Raw genomic sequence first — 18,497 nt, 5'->3', positions numbered from 1 at the left:
GGACAAATATGGAGAACGTTACGTGCCCCAATGTATAATGTCAACTGTAAAGTTTGGTGGAGGAAGGATAATGGTCTGGGGCTGTTTTTCATGGTTCGGACTAGGCCCCTTAGTTCCAGTGAAGGGAAATAGTAACGCTACAGCATACAACTACATTCTAGACAATTCTGTACTTCCAACTTTGTGGCAACAGGGGAAGGGGAAGGTCCTTTCCTGTTTCAGCATGACAATGCCACAGTGCACAAAGCAAGGTCCATACAGAAATGGTCTGTCTAGATCGGTGTGGAAGAACTTGACTGGCATGCACAGAGCTCTGACCTCAACCCCATCAAACACCTTTGGTATGAATTGGAACACTTGACTGCAAGACAAGTCTAAACGCCCAACATCAGTGCCCGACCTCGCTAATGCTCTTGTGGCTGAATGGAAGCAAGTCCCAGCTGCAACGTTCCAATGTCTAGTTAAAAGCCTTCCCAGTAGAGTGGAGGCTGTTATAGCAGCAAAGGGGGGAACAACTCTATATTAATGCCCATGATTTAGAAAGGACATGTTCAACGAGCAGATGTCCATATACTTTTGGTAATGTAATGTATAATGAATCTCTTCATTATGTAAGGTAGATATTACATACATACATAAATGCAAGTAGTCAAAATAATTTTAATTGGTCTTGAATTTGATCTGAAAATGCTGCAAAGTCTGAAAAACAGTAAAGCAAAGCAAACCCTGTATTTTTGTTTAAATGTGTATACCCCTGTGTATACCTTTTGTCTCTGTTATTTGGTATACTGTTTTGTAAGATATGTTTCTATATTGTGTTATATAATATTTGTTGTTGATAAAAATGTAACATTTTATTTAAAAAAGGATGGCATGCAATTTTATTCAAAGTATTCTCTCTGATAAAAATGATAAAACATTAAATTGAATTGCACATAATAGTTGGGCATGTTTATTTTCTAAAATATAATAAAAAGTGGGAAATGCTACACTTTTGGATTACACAAACATGACAGAAATTGGACAAAGAATGTCATTCTCTCAGAAAATACAAAATGTTATTTTTTTAAATCCTAAAACAATTAAACCACATTTTTTCACATCCCAGTGCAATGTATAGTATTTTTTGGGTCCATCATCCGTGGGCTACACTGAAGAGATGTTCCCAAACATTTTCTTTATAGGATTTGTGTCACCCTAACCTGGATTCATTAGTTATTTAAGCCCATGAAATATATTCTGAACTGGGGTCAGGAGAATGTGATGGCTAGTCAGTCAAGTGTTTCCGTGGACCACTATAGGCCTGGAAAGAACAGCTAGTTTTCCCTTGAGCGCCCATTGCCAACGTCGTTGAGTTTATTGATAATTTTCATAAAACAGTGACTAGATTATAAAACCAACCTTGGGGATCCAATGTGGGTAGGAGATTGCACAAAAGCATATCACCATGAGATAATTCAGCATTATGCATGATGACCTTTTCAGAACAAAATAGCACATGTGACAAAGCATATATCTTCATCTGATCCCGACTACAAATGTCTTTAAAGCCACAGTCCTTGACTTTGTGTTTCAGCCCAACAGCAGCCCCACCACTGGGTTTGTTATAAAGTTAAAGGATGGGGCTGAGGAAATATAACTACTCTCAAATCCAAACCCAGGTCCCTGCGAATGTTAGTCCAATAGCTTAACCGTTACACAAAGAGGTCCAGGTTAGGTGTTGTACTAACATGTCCCTTTAATTCATTCTCACAAGTCCCAAGTCCCTTGCAAGGCCCATACCTTGGGGACATACTTTACCAGGGTGAAAATCCCACTTCTAACACCAATATAGTGAATTGTATCTCAATCCGAGTCTCTTAACGAGATTGCTGGGTGTTGATGTGAGCCCGCTACAACATTATCAGCTAATTACCATTGAAGAACAGGAAATATCCCAGATTGTGCCTTTAATAGTACTATCAGCCAAACTGGACTTCCTTTCCTTCCAATGCTTTGATCAAGGAGGGGGGAGATGCAGAATAAAAATAATAATAGTGAAGACATCAAAACAATGAAATAACCCATAACACACCAAAAAGTTAAACAAATCCAAATATATTTTGGATTATTCCATATGTGTTATTTCATAGATTTGATGTCTTCACTATTATCCTACAATGTAGAAAATAGTACAAATAAATAAATACCCTAGAATAAGTAGGTGTGTCCAAACTTTTGATTGGTACTGTATATGTATTCAGATTTTTCAGGTGGTGCTGCAGCACCCTCAGCACCCCTACTTCCTGCGGCTATGTGGTTGGTATGGTTTGCAAACTTGGGAACCAAGCTCTAGTGAAGCCTTGTTATCGCCTGGACATGTTGAAATATCTTCACACCTAGAAAAGTCTCCAATAGCTTCAAAGTAATACTTCAATCAAAGTGTGATCTGTTAAACTCTATCAATCACATTTACAAGTCTCTTTAAAAAAACATGGTTCTTTTTAAATTAAAGTGTTAAAATAAGGAATATTTAGAAGTAGGGTACTTACTGGGATGTAGATCCAGTCAGGGTTTTGTCTGCATGGCTTCCCAGAGGAATAACTCTTACTTATACTGTCGAGAGAGAGACACACCTCCACACCTCACCTCCTTCAACGCAATAAACTAAATAGACAGCTGTGTTTCGTGTGTGTGTGTGTGTGTGTGTGTGTGTGTGTGTGTGTGTGTGTGTGTCTGTGTGTGTGAGAGAATAGAATAATCTGCTAATATTTCTTGATATTCTTTCATTTTACAAAAAAATCTAATTAAATAGTGCATATTGTCCATTGGGTTTTATAAAATGTATTATAGTTGATTCTTTATATGTACAGTATGTGCGATTTACAGTACCAGTCAAAGTTTGGACACACCTAATCATTCAAGGGTTTATCGTTATTTTTATTATTTTCTACATTGTAGAATAATAGTGAAGACATCAACATTATGAAATAACACATATGGAATCATGTAATAACCAAAAAAGTGCTAAACAAATAAAAATATATTTTATCATTTAGATTCTTCAAAGTAGCCACCCTTTGCCTTGATGACAGCTTTGCACATTCTTGGCATTCTCTCAGACAGCTTCACCTGAAATGCTTGTCCAAAAGTCTTGAAGGAGTTCCCACATATGCTGAGCACTTGTTGGCTGCTATTCCTTCACTCTGCGGTCCAACTCATCCCAAACGAGCTCAATTGGGTTGAGGTCTGAAGATTGTGGAGGCCAGGTCATCTGATGCAGCACTCCATCACTCCTTCTTGGTCAAATAGCCCTTACACAGCCTGGAGGTGTCACGCCCTGACCATAGATTGCTTTGTATGTTTCTATTTTTAGTTTGGTCAGGTGTGATGTGGGTGGGTATTCTATGTTTTGTTCTATGTTTGTATTTCTAGGTGTTTGGCCTGGTATGGTTCCCAATCAGAGGCAGCGGTCAATCGTTGTCTCTGATTGAGAACCATACTTAGGCAGCCTGTTTTCCCACTATGGGGGTGGGTAGTTTTTTTCTGTTATGTGTCTGCACCAGCCAGAACTGTTTTGGTTGTTCTCGTTGTTATTGTAGTTATTTCTGTGTTCATTAAATAAATATGGACACATACCACGCTGCACCTTGGTCCTCTCTTTCCAACAGCCGTTACAGGAGGTGTGCAAACAGTGTGCAAAGCTGTCATCAAGGGAAATTGTGGCTACTTTGAAGAATCTCAAATATAAAATATATGTTTTATTTGTTTAACACTTTTGGTTACTACATGATTCCATATGTGTTAGTCCATATTTTTGATCTCTTCACTATTATTCTACAATGTAGAAAATAGTAAAAATCAAGAAAAACTCTGGAATGAGTGGGTGTGTCCAAACTTTTGACTGGTACTGTATATACTGCAATTCAGCTTTTAGATGAAATATTCTCTTCTCAGGTAAGCTATTAATAATTTATGAAGCAACATGAGAAATACAAGCAATAAGCATGAGGATTAAAGACAGACACAAATAAATATCCGAGACACACGAAAGCAGCGCAAGTTATGTTGAATTCACCAATGGAAGTCATCAGGCTGTAATTTCATAAAGTAGATGACTTAACTGTTGTCTCATTTATACTAGCGTGTGTGTCCTAGTGTACTTTAATAGTAATTTATACCCATGTGTGAATCCTTTATCTTATAACTATTTGACAACCAAGATTACATTTTCTGTAGGCTACAGCAATAACCCGTTGGAACCGAATCTTGGGAAGGAAATGTTTTAGCCTACAACACCTTTAAACTTTCAGTCTTGTAGAAGATTCCTCATGTGAAGGTGTGTGTCTGGAATGAGGTGTGTGGAAATACACTGTGGTTTGACGTGCAGCCCGTTGGCAGTGCTTGCTGTGACTTGTAGTGCAGTGCATGGCAGGCGGTATGGAAGCGGGCCTAAATTAATTGACAACTCAAATCATTGCCCTGGCCAGATTGAAATGTGTCATAGGCCGGATTCGGCCTGTGGGGCTTGTGTTTGATACGTGTTCTAGAGTGACTCTAACTTGTTTTGTTATTGCTTTAATGGTATGAATTGTAAATGGGTTTGTCCTTGTCTCCCTAGGCAGAAGGGTTTCCTCACACATTAATTGCCCTAGGTTTGTGATTTCCCGAGACTAGGGTATAGAGACTAATTACCATTGAGGGTTTTATACCCATCATCTGGGTGCCAATTCACCATATTTTGTTGTCACTATTGAAAATCCATTGTCTATCAACTCTATCTGTAAATTATAAGTGAGGAAAAACTATAGGCTTTAATTACATGAAATTATGTTATTGTCGATACATTAAAAACATGCCAAAGTGCACATCATTCTGAGAAGACCGCGCACGTTGGACGTGAGTCTAGCTACGCAAGTACGTCGAAGAGACACGCGCAATGATAACCGGAAGCATCGATAGGGTGAGACTATAATTCGATGAAATTCACTGTATTTCGTAAATGCAAAGCTTTCCCTGTCTTCCTTTATCACGAAAGTTAGCTCGATAAAATACAGACCTCTCGACGTGGCGGTGGAGGAAATGCTGTGGAGAAGGCAGTTCCTTTTTTCGACGAAGTTACTCGGTGGGGTTTGAGCTGACGTGGGGAGAAGTTCGAGATGCCAGAAAAGAGCAGATAAACAAACAGCCAGCGGATTAATCAACTGAGTGACTGTCCGAACGGGGGCTAAGCAGGGGACACAGGGGAAATATCAACGAGACCAATTCGTCGCTAGAGTTTTGGACCCAAGAATGTCTCAAATAATTTTCTAACGTTGTTGTTTATCCCCATGCCAAGTGCCAGCAGTGGCACAAAGAAGAAAAATACCACGCGAGGAGAGAATTTTTTTCCCAATGTGTTCCTGTCCAGCTTGTCAAGATAGAACACTTCTGTCAATATGAAACTTGACATGATTTGACTGTATGCTTCACCAGTTACAAACTAAATAGCTTGCTATATCCCATTGAAAACAGTACAAGATAGTACAAACACTGCGTGGATCTAGGTAATTAATGTTTAATTAGCTTGAATCCATTTGAGTTGTCAAAGGCCTAATCGTTGCAGTCAGCCCCAGGCTTTGTTACACGATACAGAACATGTCCTACTTTGAATTCGCTATTTGCCAGCCTTGTCACTGCTTTCTCTGTACTCAAACTGCATGCAAATCTTCCTTAATAGCCTAATTAAACTATTGTTTAATATTGCTCCTGAGGTTGTATAGGAGCCAACCGTATAAATGTATGGCCTGTGTATTTTTTTTGTAGCCAGTAAGTCAACAAGGTCGAGTTATTAGTTGATTTGGTTGTCATTATACGTCAAACAGTAAACCTAGAAGGAGGAAATAAATGAATTCTGAAATGTCCCCTGGTGTCAGAAGTGGGATAGCCATGGCCCACCATTCGACGCCCAGTTCCCAGAAGGCCCTGATGATGGAGCTGAAGTCCCTGCAGGAGCAGCCAGTGGAGGGCTTCCGCATCGGCCTGGTGGAGGAGTCGGACCTTTACAACTGGGAGGTGGCCATCTTTGGCCCCCCCAACACACTGTACGAGGGAGGCTATTTTAAGGTGAGGCTACTGTGTAGGGGTGTAGCAGGTTTATGTGTGGTGAGCCAACTGCGGAGGGAGGGGGTGGGTCAAGGGTGGGATGTACAACAAGCTGCTTTGTTGCCTAAGGGTGTAGCAGGTTTGTGAATGTCTTCAGGTGTTTCTCCCTCCAATCTCGCTCGCTTTGTCTGTTTCTCGCTTCCTTTCTTTCCCACTCACCCCCTCCCTACCCAGCCTCCTTCCCCCTTGCAGTTTGATCGTTATGCTCCAGACTCCTATTTTTAGCTGTGGACGGATATAAATGGCACCTAAGCATAGAGCGAGCGAGGAAGATAAGGGCATGATGAGACTCTTCTCCTTTCCCCTGAGTGACTTATTCAGTGTGTCTAGTACACCACATTAGCATAAAAGTCTGGTGAGCGGGAGCCCACATCCAGGCCATGGCATGTACTCTTCCAAGTGGGCAAAACTGGTTGCAATGACATCAGTGCAATGATTATTATAACATATTTTGTGAGTGATGTCATTGTCAGGTTGTATACTGGTTGTAAAGTGAAGTTTTGTAAATGTTTTTCTAGCAACCACAAAATATATATTTATCTGGTTATCGGACCAAATAACTACTAGGGCTGTGATGATACCAGTGTCGCAATATTTTTTTTCAAAAATGAAAGCCGAAGCTTGGAAAATAATTAATTAATAATGTGATTCTGGATGACAACATGTTTGTTTCCAACATTAGGGTTGTTTTGCTAAAAAGTTAAATCCGCTTCGTGATTTGTTTCCTTGCCGCGATACTAACGAGTTTCGCGATACTGGTATCGTCCCGGTCCTAATAACTAAAATGTGACGTATTTCTGAGGAACAAAGATGCCATGTGACTAATCTAGTTGCATGACGTCTTCTCAACCAGAAAACCGGTTTACAATTAGAGAACGAACAATCTTGATTTATTTTATTATTATTTTTGGGTCGATACCGTTTTTTGGCCTCAAGGAGGCTGATATTTTAGACTGATATTCAATATAATAAAAATGTTACAAATTTGGTGACAATTTGCCAGAAACAGCCATGTATGCATTAATGAATCAATTTGAAAATCAAACAATACATTTAACTTTGGTAACAACAACAATCTAACTACATACCAGCATGGTAATAATTTAATATTTTGTAATGGTAAATCTCTTGATAAACTGTGTAAATTAAGATTATATAGTCCTACTCACAATATAGGTTAATACATATTTAATAGGAGTGTGTGCATGCATTGAGTTACTGAGCTTGTTTTGGCTCACCAGTGGTGTCTATGGTGCTACAGATGACAAACAACATTTGCGTAGAAGCACCACTCCAGCATGTCGTGCCTGTATGTATGGACATCATATAGGCACTGCTGTTAGTTTGAGAATATAAAATAACATATATTCAATGGAAATTGGTCCAACATAACGTCATGATTTGTGATCACAGATAGTATTTTTATAAATTTTCTGTGATCGGGGAAACTTGTTTTTTTTCAGCTGTCAGGACACATCTCTAAACAACTCAGCTGCCAGGACGAAATTAGAAACAACTCAGTTGGCTAGTTCAACTATCTGTCATGAAACAGGCAGGTTGTAACTTGAACCTATTGCTACGATTGGCTAGAGCGAGGCTGTAACCACGCTCTCTTTCACATCTCACAGCTCTCTCCATTGCTCATATCACTTGTTACTGTTTATTGCTACTATGAGAACTAGCTCAATGGCGATGACATTTGCTTCCAAGCCATAAATATGGATAATATCTAACAATTAGAGCGAGGGTTGGAAAACAGATGAAATGACGATGCACGTTCTGTCTAAATTACTCTAATCTGCCCATAGTTTGAGAAGTGAGAATGCACACATGCTTGCTGATCTAAAGCTTATTGGTCTATAAACGTGCAGGAAAATTCTTAGGTAGCTAAACCTATTGTCAACCTTTATTTTGGTATTTTAAAACACTACTTTCCCTGTTACGACAATCATCTAATCCAACTATTAACTGTCAATTTACGGATATGATTGCGGCGGGTCAGATCAACGCACCAGGAAATGGCTAATGTTACACTGCAAGTCAGATGGCTCGTTGCCAAAAAGGTTGCATGTTCAAAATGATAACCAGCTAACATTAGCTAACTATGTTGGGTATTAGCTCCTATCTGATCTTAGCACCATGTTTATCTAGTCAGCTTGCTAGTATAGTAGCTAATATAGCTATATATATCTAACACCACAGATGAAAGGTGTTAGTTAGCAAAATAACATGAAGTCTATTGTTTGCACGTGTTAAAAGTGCTCTGTTTAGTAAAAAAAATATAGGGGCCATATAAATCACATTTTATTGGTCACATACATGTGTTAAGCAGATGTTATTGCGGGTGTAGCAAAATGCTTGTGCTTCTAGCTCTGACAGTGCAGTAATATCTAACAAGTAATATCTAACAGTTTCACAACGTATACACCAAAAAACACGTAAATCTAAGTACAAAATGGATTAAGTATATGTATGTGCATATATATTAGTTAAGTTTGCATACACATAGGTTGGAGTAATTAACTCATTTTCAACCACTCCACAAATTTCTTGTTAACAAACTATAGTTTTGGGAAGTCGGTTAGGACATCTACTTTGTGCATGACACATCATTTTTCCAACAATTGTTTACAGACAGATTATTTCACTTATAATTCACTATCACAATTCAAGGTATTAGAATGGCCATCACAAAGCCCTGACCTCAATCCTATAGAAAATTTGTGGGCAGAACTGAAAAAGCGTGTGTGAGTAAGGAGGCCTACTAACCTGACTAAGTTACACCAGCTCTGTCCGGAGGAATGGGCCAAAATTCACCCAGCTTATTGTGGGAAGCTTGTAGAAGGCTACCCAAAAACGTTTGACCCAAGTTAAACAATTTAAAGGCAATGCTACCACATACTAATTGAGTGTATGTAAACTTCTGACCCACTGGGAATGTGATGAAATAAATAAAAGCTGAAATAAATCATTCTCTCAACTATTATTCTGACATTTCACATTTTTAAAATAAAGTGGTGATCCTAAATGACCTAAAACATGGAATTTTTACTCTGATTAAATGTCAGGAATTGTGAAAAACTGAGTTTAAATGTATTTTGCTAAGGTGTATGTAAACCTCTGACTTCAACTGTATGCGCACACACATACATGTATGTATGTCAGAGCGGCATTGGACTAAGAGTGGCATTTATATAGAGTACAGTATATACATATGAGATGGCTGATGCAATATTTAAACAGGTAAAGTGACTAAGATACTGTAGAATAGTATAGAGTATAGTTTACACTCGAGATGAGTAATGCAAGATACGGAGACATTGTTAAAGTGGCCAGTGATTCCTAATCTGTCTATAGGCAGCCGCCCCTGACGTGCTAGTGATGGCTGTTTAGCAGTCTGATGGCCTTGAGATTGAAAACTAGCTTCTGTCTCTTGGTCTTAGCTTTGATGCACTTGTACTGACCTCGCCTTCTGGATGATAGCGGGGTGAACGGGCAGTGGCTCGGGTGGTTGATCTTTTTGGCCTTCCTGTGACATCGGGTGCTGTAGGTGTCCAGGAGGGGTATGTTTGGCCCCGGTAATGCATTGGGCAGACCGCACCACCCTCTGGAGAGCTTTGCGGTTGTGAGCGGTGCAGTTGCCATACCAGGCGGTGATACAGCCCGGCAGGATGCTCTCAATTGTGCATCTATAAAAGTTTGTGGTGGTTTTAGGTTTTAAGCCTAATTTCGTTAGCCTCCTGAGGTTGAAGAGGCACTATTGCGCCTTCTTCACTACACTGTCTGTGTGGGTGGACCATTTCAGTTTGTCAGTGATGTGAACGCCAAGGAAGCTTTCCACCTTTTCCACTGCGGTCCCATCGACGTGGATAGGGGGGTGCTCCCTCTGCTGTTTCCTGAAGTCCACGATCATCTCCTTTTAGTTTTGTTGACTTTGAGTGAGAGGTTATTTTCCTGGCACCACACTCCGAGACCTCCCCTTCTCTCATTGTTGTTGGTAATCATGCTTACTACTGTTGTGTCGTCTGCAAACTTGATTGAGTTGGAGGCGTGCTTGGCCACTCAGTCATGGGTGAACAGGGAGTACAGGAGGGGGCTGAGCACGCACCCTTGCGGGGCCCCATTCCATTCTTGAGGATCAGCGAAGATGTGGTTTCCTACCTTCACCCACTGAGGGTGACCCGTCAGGAAGTTCAGGACCCAGTTGCACAGGTCGGGGTTCAGACTCAGGGCCTCGAGCTTGATGATGAGTTTGGAGGGTACTATGGTGTTGAATGCAGAGCTATAGTCAATGAACAGCATTCTTACATAGGTATGCTTCTTGTCCAGATGGGACAGGGCAGTGTGGTGGTGATTGTATCGTCTGTGGATCTATTGGGGTGGTAAGAAAGTTGAAGAGGGTCTAGGGTGGCATCTAAGGTTGAGGTGATATGATCCTTGACTAGTCTCAAAGCACTTCATATTGACATAGGTGAGTGCTATGGGGCGATTGTCATTTAGTTCAGTTACCTTTGCTTTCTTACGTACAGGGACAATGGTGGCCATCTTGAAGCATGTGGGGACAGCAGACTGGGATAGGGAGAAATTGAATAGCTCTGTGAACACACAAGCCAGCTGGTCTGCGCATGCTCTGAGGACACTGCTAGGGATACCATCTGGGCTGGCAGCCTTGCGAGGTTTAACACTCTTAAATGTCTTACTCACGTCGGGCATGGAGAAGAAGAGCCCACAGGTCCTTGATAGCGGTCCGCAAACCTACCACATACGTCTTGTCTGAGCTGCCGAACTGTGACTGAGCTTTATCCCCATACTGACGTTTAGCCGGCTTGATTGCTTGAGGAGGGAATAACTACACTGTTTCTATTCTTCCATATTCCTAGTCTTCTTGCCCTGGTTAATTGCGGTGTTCCGCGCTTTCAGTTTGGCGTGAATGCTCCCATCTATCCACGTTTTCTGGTTGGGGTTGGTTTTAATAGTCACAGTGGGTACAACATCTCCAATGCACTTACTGATAAACTCATACAACGTATCTGTATACACTACCATTCAAAATTTTGGGGTCACTTAGAAATGTCCTTTCTGTTTTTTAAAGAAGCAAATTCTCAATTTTTAAAATAACATCAAATTGATCAGAAATACAGTGGACATTGTTAATGTTGTAAGTGACTATTACAGATGGAAACAGCAGATTTTTGAACTTTTTATTTTTATTGTATGCCTATGTAGCTATCAGAGGCCCATTATCAGCAACCGTCAATCAATCCTGTGTTCCAATGGCATGCTGTGTTAGCTAATCCAAGTTTAGTATACAGCATTGTACGAGATCTTCAGTTTCTTGCATGAAAAAACCTTCATTTCTCAGAACAAGAATAGACTGACGAGTTTCAGAAGACAGGCCTTTGTTTCTGGCTATTTTGAGCCTGTTATCGAACCCACAAATGCTGATGCTCCAGATACTTACTAGTCTAAAGGCGAGTTTTATTGCTTCTTTAATTAGAACAACAGTTTTCAGCTGTGCTAACATAATTGCTAAAGGGTTTTCTAATGATCATTTGACCTTATAAAATGATAAACTTGGATTAGCTAACACAACGTGCCATTGGAACCCAGGAGTGATGGTTGTTGATAGTGGTCCTATTTATCAATAAAAAAAAGCAGCCGTTTACCGCTACAATAGTCATTCACAACATTAACAATGTCTACACAGTATTTCTGATCAATTTTATGTAATTTTAATGGACAAAAACTCCAACAAAAAATCTTTCAATAACTTTTCCAGGGACCTGATCCAAAAGGGAAGCAGTGAAATGTATCAAGTAAAACTCACAACGAGCTTATCATGTCTGCACAGGGCATGTTTTGAAACGGTGATAATACTATCTGATGTGAAGCAGAGCAGTGCCTCTCCCCAAAGGGCTGGCGCTGCTGGACACAATGTTCTCACAGACCTCCATGCTTGCTCATACATATGGACACACACTTGGCCCCCAATAGCTCATACACACTAACATGACAAACTAGGGGATCATTCTCATGCTCTCTGAATTGTATCCGACTAATTGTAAGGGTTATTTGGCTTTAATAAATGGAATTAAATATGTCTGAAGCTGATGGTTATTTCTGTTGTCCCTATCAGTCTCACATCAAGTTCCCCATCGACTACCCCTACTCCCCTCCGACCTTCCGTTTTCTCACCAAGATGTGGCATCCCAACATCTACGAGGTAAGTGTATTCCCAAAGTATATGAATCTTAACATATTTCAAGAGTTTTCTCCATCCAGAATTTGACTTTTTTGTGTTCCAACAGAACGGTGACGTGTGCATCTCCATCCTCCACCCTCCCATTGATGACCCCCAGAGCGGGGAGCTCCCCTCAGAGAGGTGGAACCCCACCCAGAACATCAGGTACCTCAACCTGCTACAAACCTTGTGTTCTTTAATTATGGCATGCAATTGAAAACATTTTAAAGTGTTTCGCTACGGAAAACAAAAATAAGCTTTTAATAAGAATTTTATTTGCTGCCTAATGAGTACACTTTGGCTCAACCACAAAGCTCAAACACTTTGTTACTCAAGATGCACTTGATATAGCTTGATGAAATGGTGGAATCAAGCGAGTAGTTCCAAAAGGGCAAACATTGCACACCTATATTTCTAATGATTTCCCATTTGTATTTGACCTAGGTCAGGTCTATCGTACTTCACATGTTTACCCATTTTGAGCACAAAAAAATGTAAATGAAAAGACAATCAACTTTTAGACTATACGTTGAAACAAATGACAGACTACACATGCAGAAAAAGCCATTGACATCACAACCTTCCAGATCCTTGGGGGAGACCAAAAGACAATATGGAGTGTCATCATAATGCCTCAATTGGGGGTGTCAAAGGTTTAAAGGGCAGTGCTCAGGAGTAGACAGTCCCTAACAGTCAAAGTGCCAAAAAGATAATGCATGCCAGTCAGTGAGACACTTTCTCAACCCCCAGGGCAGGTTGAAAGTGCTGAGTGTGTGTTTAACCAAACATCCAGAGAGGAAGTAGCATCTAATGGAGCCACATGGGTGAAATGGTGAGGTAACATTGCTGTCACAGAGGAAGTCAGTTCAAATAACTCAATCATTTAAGGAAATCAAGTAAAGCCACATTACTTAGAAACAAAGGTAAAGGACCCATTGTAAATTAAATATTCAGGTAATGTTTTAGAGGACATAAAGTCAAATTAGTAACGTGTGTGTACAGGACCATCTTGTTGAGTGTGATCTCTCTGCTGAACGAGCCCAACACATTTTCACCGGCCAACGTGGACGCCTCCGTTATGTTCCGCAAGTGGAGGGACAGCAAGGGCAAGGACAAAGAATACGCTGAAATTATCAGGTAGGAAGGACACATGCACACTAACCCAACCATTTGATTTACCTTTTTCACAACAAAGTTGACACACACAGTCACAGTGAGTGAACCCTTTGCGATGTTTCTCTCCACTCCCCCAACAGGAAGCAGGTGGTGTCCACGGTGGCAGAGGCGGAGCGCGACGGTGTCAAGGTTCCCACTACGCTGGCTGAGTACTGCGTTCAGACCCGGGTTCCCTCCCAAGACAGCAGCTCAGACCTGCTCTACGATGACCTCTATGACGATGATATGGAGGAGGAGGAAGAGGAGGATGAAGATGAGGAGAGCGACATGGAGTCAGGAGGAGAGGCAGGGGGGACCAGTGGAGGAGAAGGAGGGGTCACTACTGGCTGCTATGACGACGACCAGGAGGATTCTGGAAACGAGGACTCTTGATGATGATGATGAACGACCCACTCCCTGCCACATCCGATCCTAGCTCCCTCCTGATCCCGTTAAGCCTGGATCATCACCTAAAACAAATACTTTTACGTCTGGTACATTGATAGTAAATTAATAACTGGACAAATTAGTGGATTCCAAATACAGGCGTGGTCGACCGCAAAATAAAACAAAAATATCTCCAAATATAATTTGTCTAGTTGAGAGCAGTCGGAAATGTCTTAATTTGTCCTTTTGATATTTGACTTGACCGCACGTTTTATCATGTCACTAGACGCATTTGCTTTAAGTATGTTCCGGGCTTAAGTCTTTAATTTTCTAACCAAATTCTCAGAACCCAGACACCTCTTGGCCCCTTCACACCCTGGTAGTCTTTCATATTCAAGTGTAAGCTGGTTGGCTTTCTGTCTGGATGGCTGAAATTTTGTATTTTTGTTAGCCTGGCAGGCTGTGTTGCTCAGTCAATGTGCCCCTCTTTCTGTCTCTGGCTTGTCTCACCCTCGTTGTCAGCCTCAGTCGTTATGTCTGTTTGACAAACACACAAATCTACAGACAAACTGCCCTGACTGATCCCACTTTCACCCCACACCTCCTTTTACCTCTGACCTCTCCAGAGCTGGGGTGTGTTCATTAGGAACCAAACGGCAGAAAACAGACAAACTGGGAAGGACTACCACTCGTTCTTGTTTTCCGTTGCAAAACAGTTTGCTACGTTGTTCCCTAATTAGTACGACCCTGTATAGGGCACTAGGAGGAAGTGCTGTCTCGGACATGGAACCAAAGGAGTTCATTCTCCTCTCCCGCCCTCCCTCTCCATCCATCCTTTCCCTGCCTCCAAACCTCAGGGCCTCCATAGACTCTCACTGGGAGAAAACCAGGGATGTAGTGGAGGACAAATGCACCTTAACACCGTCTACGCAACTATATGTTATGAAAAGTGTTCCTGCGCCTATTACGCTAAATTAGCGTTGTTAGCGTCCGCATCATTCATTCATTCATTCAGCGTTTACCCACCTTATTTCTTTACTACTGCATCCCTGGAGAGAGCTCACACTCAAACTGCTCCTCAGCTTGAGCTTGGTATTGTTTTAATGGGTGTGTTTTTAGAGGGAACTTCAGATCTCCAACACCATCGGTCCCCATGTCTCCTACCTTTTTCCCCTCCAACCTCTTTGTGAGTTAGAGTAGGTTGGTGGGAGGAGCTATAGGAGGATGGGCTCATTGTTATTGCTGCAATGGGATAAATGGACCAGATTCAAACATGTGGCTTCCATATGTTTGATGTGTTTGGAGAAGCTATAGAGCCCGTCCTCTATAGCTTCTCCCACAAGCCTCCTCTGGATTCAGTGTGTTTTTTTGTTTTTTTTTCTCATCGCCACCCATTTCTGTGTGTTGCCCTCTTCCATTGGCCATGCTTCACAAAACTACACCAGAAAAGGCTTCTCATCATACATGCTTGATATGCTTTCTTGGAATTGGCGCAAACTCCTGGAATTCTAGTAAGCAAGCCAGTTAGGTGGTCAAAATGGAAAGTGAAGTTAAATGAGTGGGATTCTGTATTTTAATCAACTATTTACACATGCCAAGAGGCATTAGCCATTGTTTGTTAGTTAGCACATATAGCTAAAAGAGCACATTTAGTTGTCCTCAACATTTATCAGCTAAGCTATGACTTGAGCATATGCCACATTGGTGATTCAGAGCTACATGGGCACTATTGCATTTTGTGTGTGAAAAAGGATGTTTCTTGAAACTCTGCTGCAAATACTTTGGCTAAAGAACAGCATAGGCCCTAAGTAGTAATGCTGAAGTTGTGTAAGTGGGGCAAAGTCACAGTCAGGCCAACCCATCAACTGTGCTCATTAGGCCTGCAGTTTTCACATGGGTGCGTGTGTGTTTTACCATTACCTGTTTAAAGGAACACAGGACCTGTTACACCTTTCACTCACATGGAGGTGCTGGCCTGGATTGTATGCCAAGGAGATTACGTTTCATCACCGCTTCCAGTGACGCTACAATCAATCAGTTATAGATAGGTGTGGAGTATTCATTTTCTGTTTGTAAGAGGGAGAGACTTGACTATTCAGTCTGAGGAAGACTAACAGAATCAAAATGAGAACTTTCCTCCTACCTTGCTCTGTTGAACTGGGGCTGGCGTCAAGTCAAAAATGAGTTGACCGATGGATCACATGGATTGTTCTTCTCCTCAGCCACTGGCTGTTCAGGGATGTGATGTCAATGACCTGGGTGAGCCATGTCTCAATACTCTAAAATGACTTCCTCTCTTCACCCCCTTTTCTTCATGATCACTGATCGGTGAAAGGAGTGGATACATTTCCACCATATTGCTTTTTCCCCCCCAACCTGCCATGTTCTTTCAGATCTGTGGTAATAAAGAGGGCAAGGAGAAGAGGGAAGGAAGCCATTGAAGAGTGCTGAGATGCAGCCGGGGGTACTGTCTCATGCTCACTGACATTTTGCCTTGTGTGTATTAACTAGTAGGAGACTGTTGGAACAGTGTTTACCTGGTTGAAATGACACTCGACTAGAAGGACCACATGCTAAGCTGTCAGACTCAGTGTTAAAAAGGTGGAGAGCAGTGGACAATTGTTCTCATGTATTGTGTGGGTAAGTGTGTGTGGTGATTTTATTTGATTATTTTTTAAAGGAGATTTTCCCTCTGAGGCTGAAAATGGTCTCATTTGGACAAAAATCAACTGTCACAGCCAGTGATGTGGACAATGCAGTCCTCCTTTTTAATTTCATTTTCTCTACCTTGTGTTGAGGATGCAAATGTCACCTATAAAATGTTGAATGGACAGGATTGTCTGAAATGTCTTCAAATGTTCATTTATTATCTGTTGTGAATGATGACATTTGTTTCCTAGAAAGCATCAGCTGCTGTACTTTGACATGGAAAAACTGGGAATGACAAATTGTTTTTCAAAGCAGGTAGTAACCGTTGTAAAGACTGGGCCCTGTTTGAGTAGTTTTCAAATGAGTCTTTCCTTGAACCATTACTGAATCATCACGATTGTGTAGGTGAAAACCAGGGTTACACTACATACTAAAACACTGATCTGACATGAGATTGTATCCTCATCTTGAAAGTATCCAAACACTGCCCCAGTTTCTCACTGAATTTACCACAACTGTGCAACACAATTCTCCTGCCCTTTTTAATAAAATTCCTAATTAAAATGGTATGAACCATTGGGCTATGCAATTATGGAAATTAAGCTTGAAGAGGGAAAGTGTAGGACAATTAAATAAGTTTAAACTCCAACTTTTGTCCAACTTTCAAAGGACACACAGTTTAACTGAAAATTAATTTAAGGTGAAATCAACCATGTCCTTTTGCAGTGTCGAGAACTGGCTCACTGCTCTTGGCTCTTCTCAAATACGTTTACCACAGGAGTGCACATGTCCCCAATGGATGTAAAGACCTGCTCATTTTAATTTAAATATGAATCAAGATTAATTATTGTCAAAAGTACATTCATCTGATTTCGCAAGCATGAAATGAGCCACCGGCTGAATGATACCCTGGCTGGCCTGAGACTTAACTGGTGCACCTCCTGTGAAATACAACTTTTTGTCTCCACCTAGTGTTGATATTTGTTGCAGGAGCACATCTTGCTGACAGTGGAGTTGGGATTTAGACACTACTGTGTGATAGTTAATTGGATAAGGTTAATTGGATACTGCTGACATTGAGATCATAAACCTAAATCACCATTTTACTGTGTATTTTCAATAAATATCTCAGGAGTAAAGCTGGAATATTGGAGTCACACAAGTTATGTAATAAAGGTCAATTTTGAAGAGATGGTTTTTATTCTTGTTTAAAGTGCAAGACAAGTAGGCTATTAGGCATAACAATGTTAATGTGCAATTCTGCCACTTTTTAACCTCATCTCCAGCACCCTACCAGTGTCTGCATATGTGAAAACGGTGCGTTTCTATGAACTATGGTTAAGATAAAGGTCCTAAAACATGCTTCTCTGTAGCTAGGTTTCCATCCTATTGGAGACAGATTTTAATGCGAATATTCTTAAATCTGCATAAAACTATATGTGCATTTTCCCACCAGAGATTTCTTTTATCAAAATGACTTATTGCGGATAAAAGGCTGTGCGTGATGACGTAGGTCACATAAAATAACTTGGGTTAAATTCCCATGTACTGAATTAAAAATACAAATTAAATGGATTTCCATCGGTTTTGTCACAACTGTTGCTTTAGCACAATATAACCTATATAGCAATATACCTTACATTTTACTGTTTCCACTATCCAGTCTTTACTTTTTTCATGCATCAGGTAATTCATCGGCATGACATGCTTGGATGGAAACCTGGTTTGTGACATCACAGGGTATAGGATTAGAAGTGATTTTCAAAACCTGCAACGAGTTTCTAGCCAGAAGGCATAGCACACACCGGCCACGAAAGATGTTTACAATACAGCGTTGGTAATAAGGCATTATTTGTTCGACCGCAACTTCAGGGGTAGCTAGCTTTAGCTTGGTACCTAGCTAGCACCAATACAACCACCCTGAAAACAATGAACAGTAGAA

At 40.9% G+C, this 18,497-nt stretch overlaps 2 protein-coding genes across 3 annotated transcripts in view; one reads left to right on the top strand and one right to left on the bottom strand.

Moving 5' to 3' along the window:
- Positions 1 to 2,643, bottom strand: part of ubap1 (ubiquitin associated protein 1) — a 43,956-nt gene extending 41,313 nt beyond the window's left edge. The window contains exon 1 of the mRNA XM_036949996.2: positions 2,532 to 2,643. The gene's annotated coding sequence lies outside the window, so the exon portion shown is untranslated. The remainder of the gene's footprint in view (positions 1 to 2,531) is intronic.
- A 2,237-nt stretch (positions 2,644 to 4,880) lies between these two features.
- On the top strand, positions 4,881 to 17,745 carry ube2r2 (ubiquitin-conjugating enzyme E2R 2). Of its 2 annotated transcripts, XM_021568658.3 has the most exons (6): positions 4,881 to 5,525; positions 5,895 to 6,084; positions 12,260 to 12,346; positions 12,432 to 12,529; positions 13,367 to 13,501; positions 13,621 to 17,745. In XM_021568658.3, exons 2-6 carry the CDS (start codon positions 5,908 to 5,910, stop codon positions 13,910 to 13,912), a joined length of 789 nt encoding a protein of 262 aa, XP_021424333.3. In that variant the 5' UTR covers positions 4,881 to 5,525; positions 5,895 to 5,907; the 3' UTR covers positions 13,913 to 17,745. The 2 variants fall into 2 exon arrangements, with proteins under 2 accessions (XP_021424333.3, XP_021424335.3); XM_021568660.3 differs by lacking the exon at positions 4,881 to 5,525 and having other exon boundaries at positions 5,851 to 6,084.
- Positions 17,746 to 18,497: the final 752 nt, after the last annotated feature.

This window comes from Oncorhynchus mykiss, chromosome 17, assembly GCF_057628025.1.
Source record: "Oncorhynchus mykiss isolate SJ-2025 chromosome 17, ASM5762802v1, whole genome shotgun sequence".
NCBI classification, from domain to species: domain Eukaryota; kingdom Metazoa; phylum Chordata; class Actinopteri; order Salmoniformes; family Salmonidae; genus Oncorhynchus; species Oncorhynchus mykiss.
The sequence above is the reverse complement of the archived record's forward strand: the minus strand, read 5'-3'. Positions and strand labels throughout refer to the sequence as shown.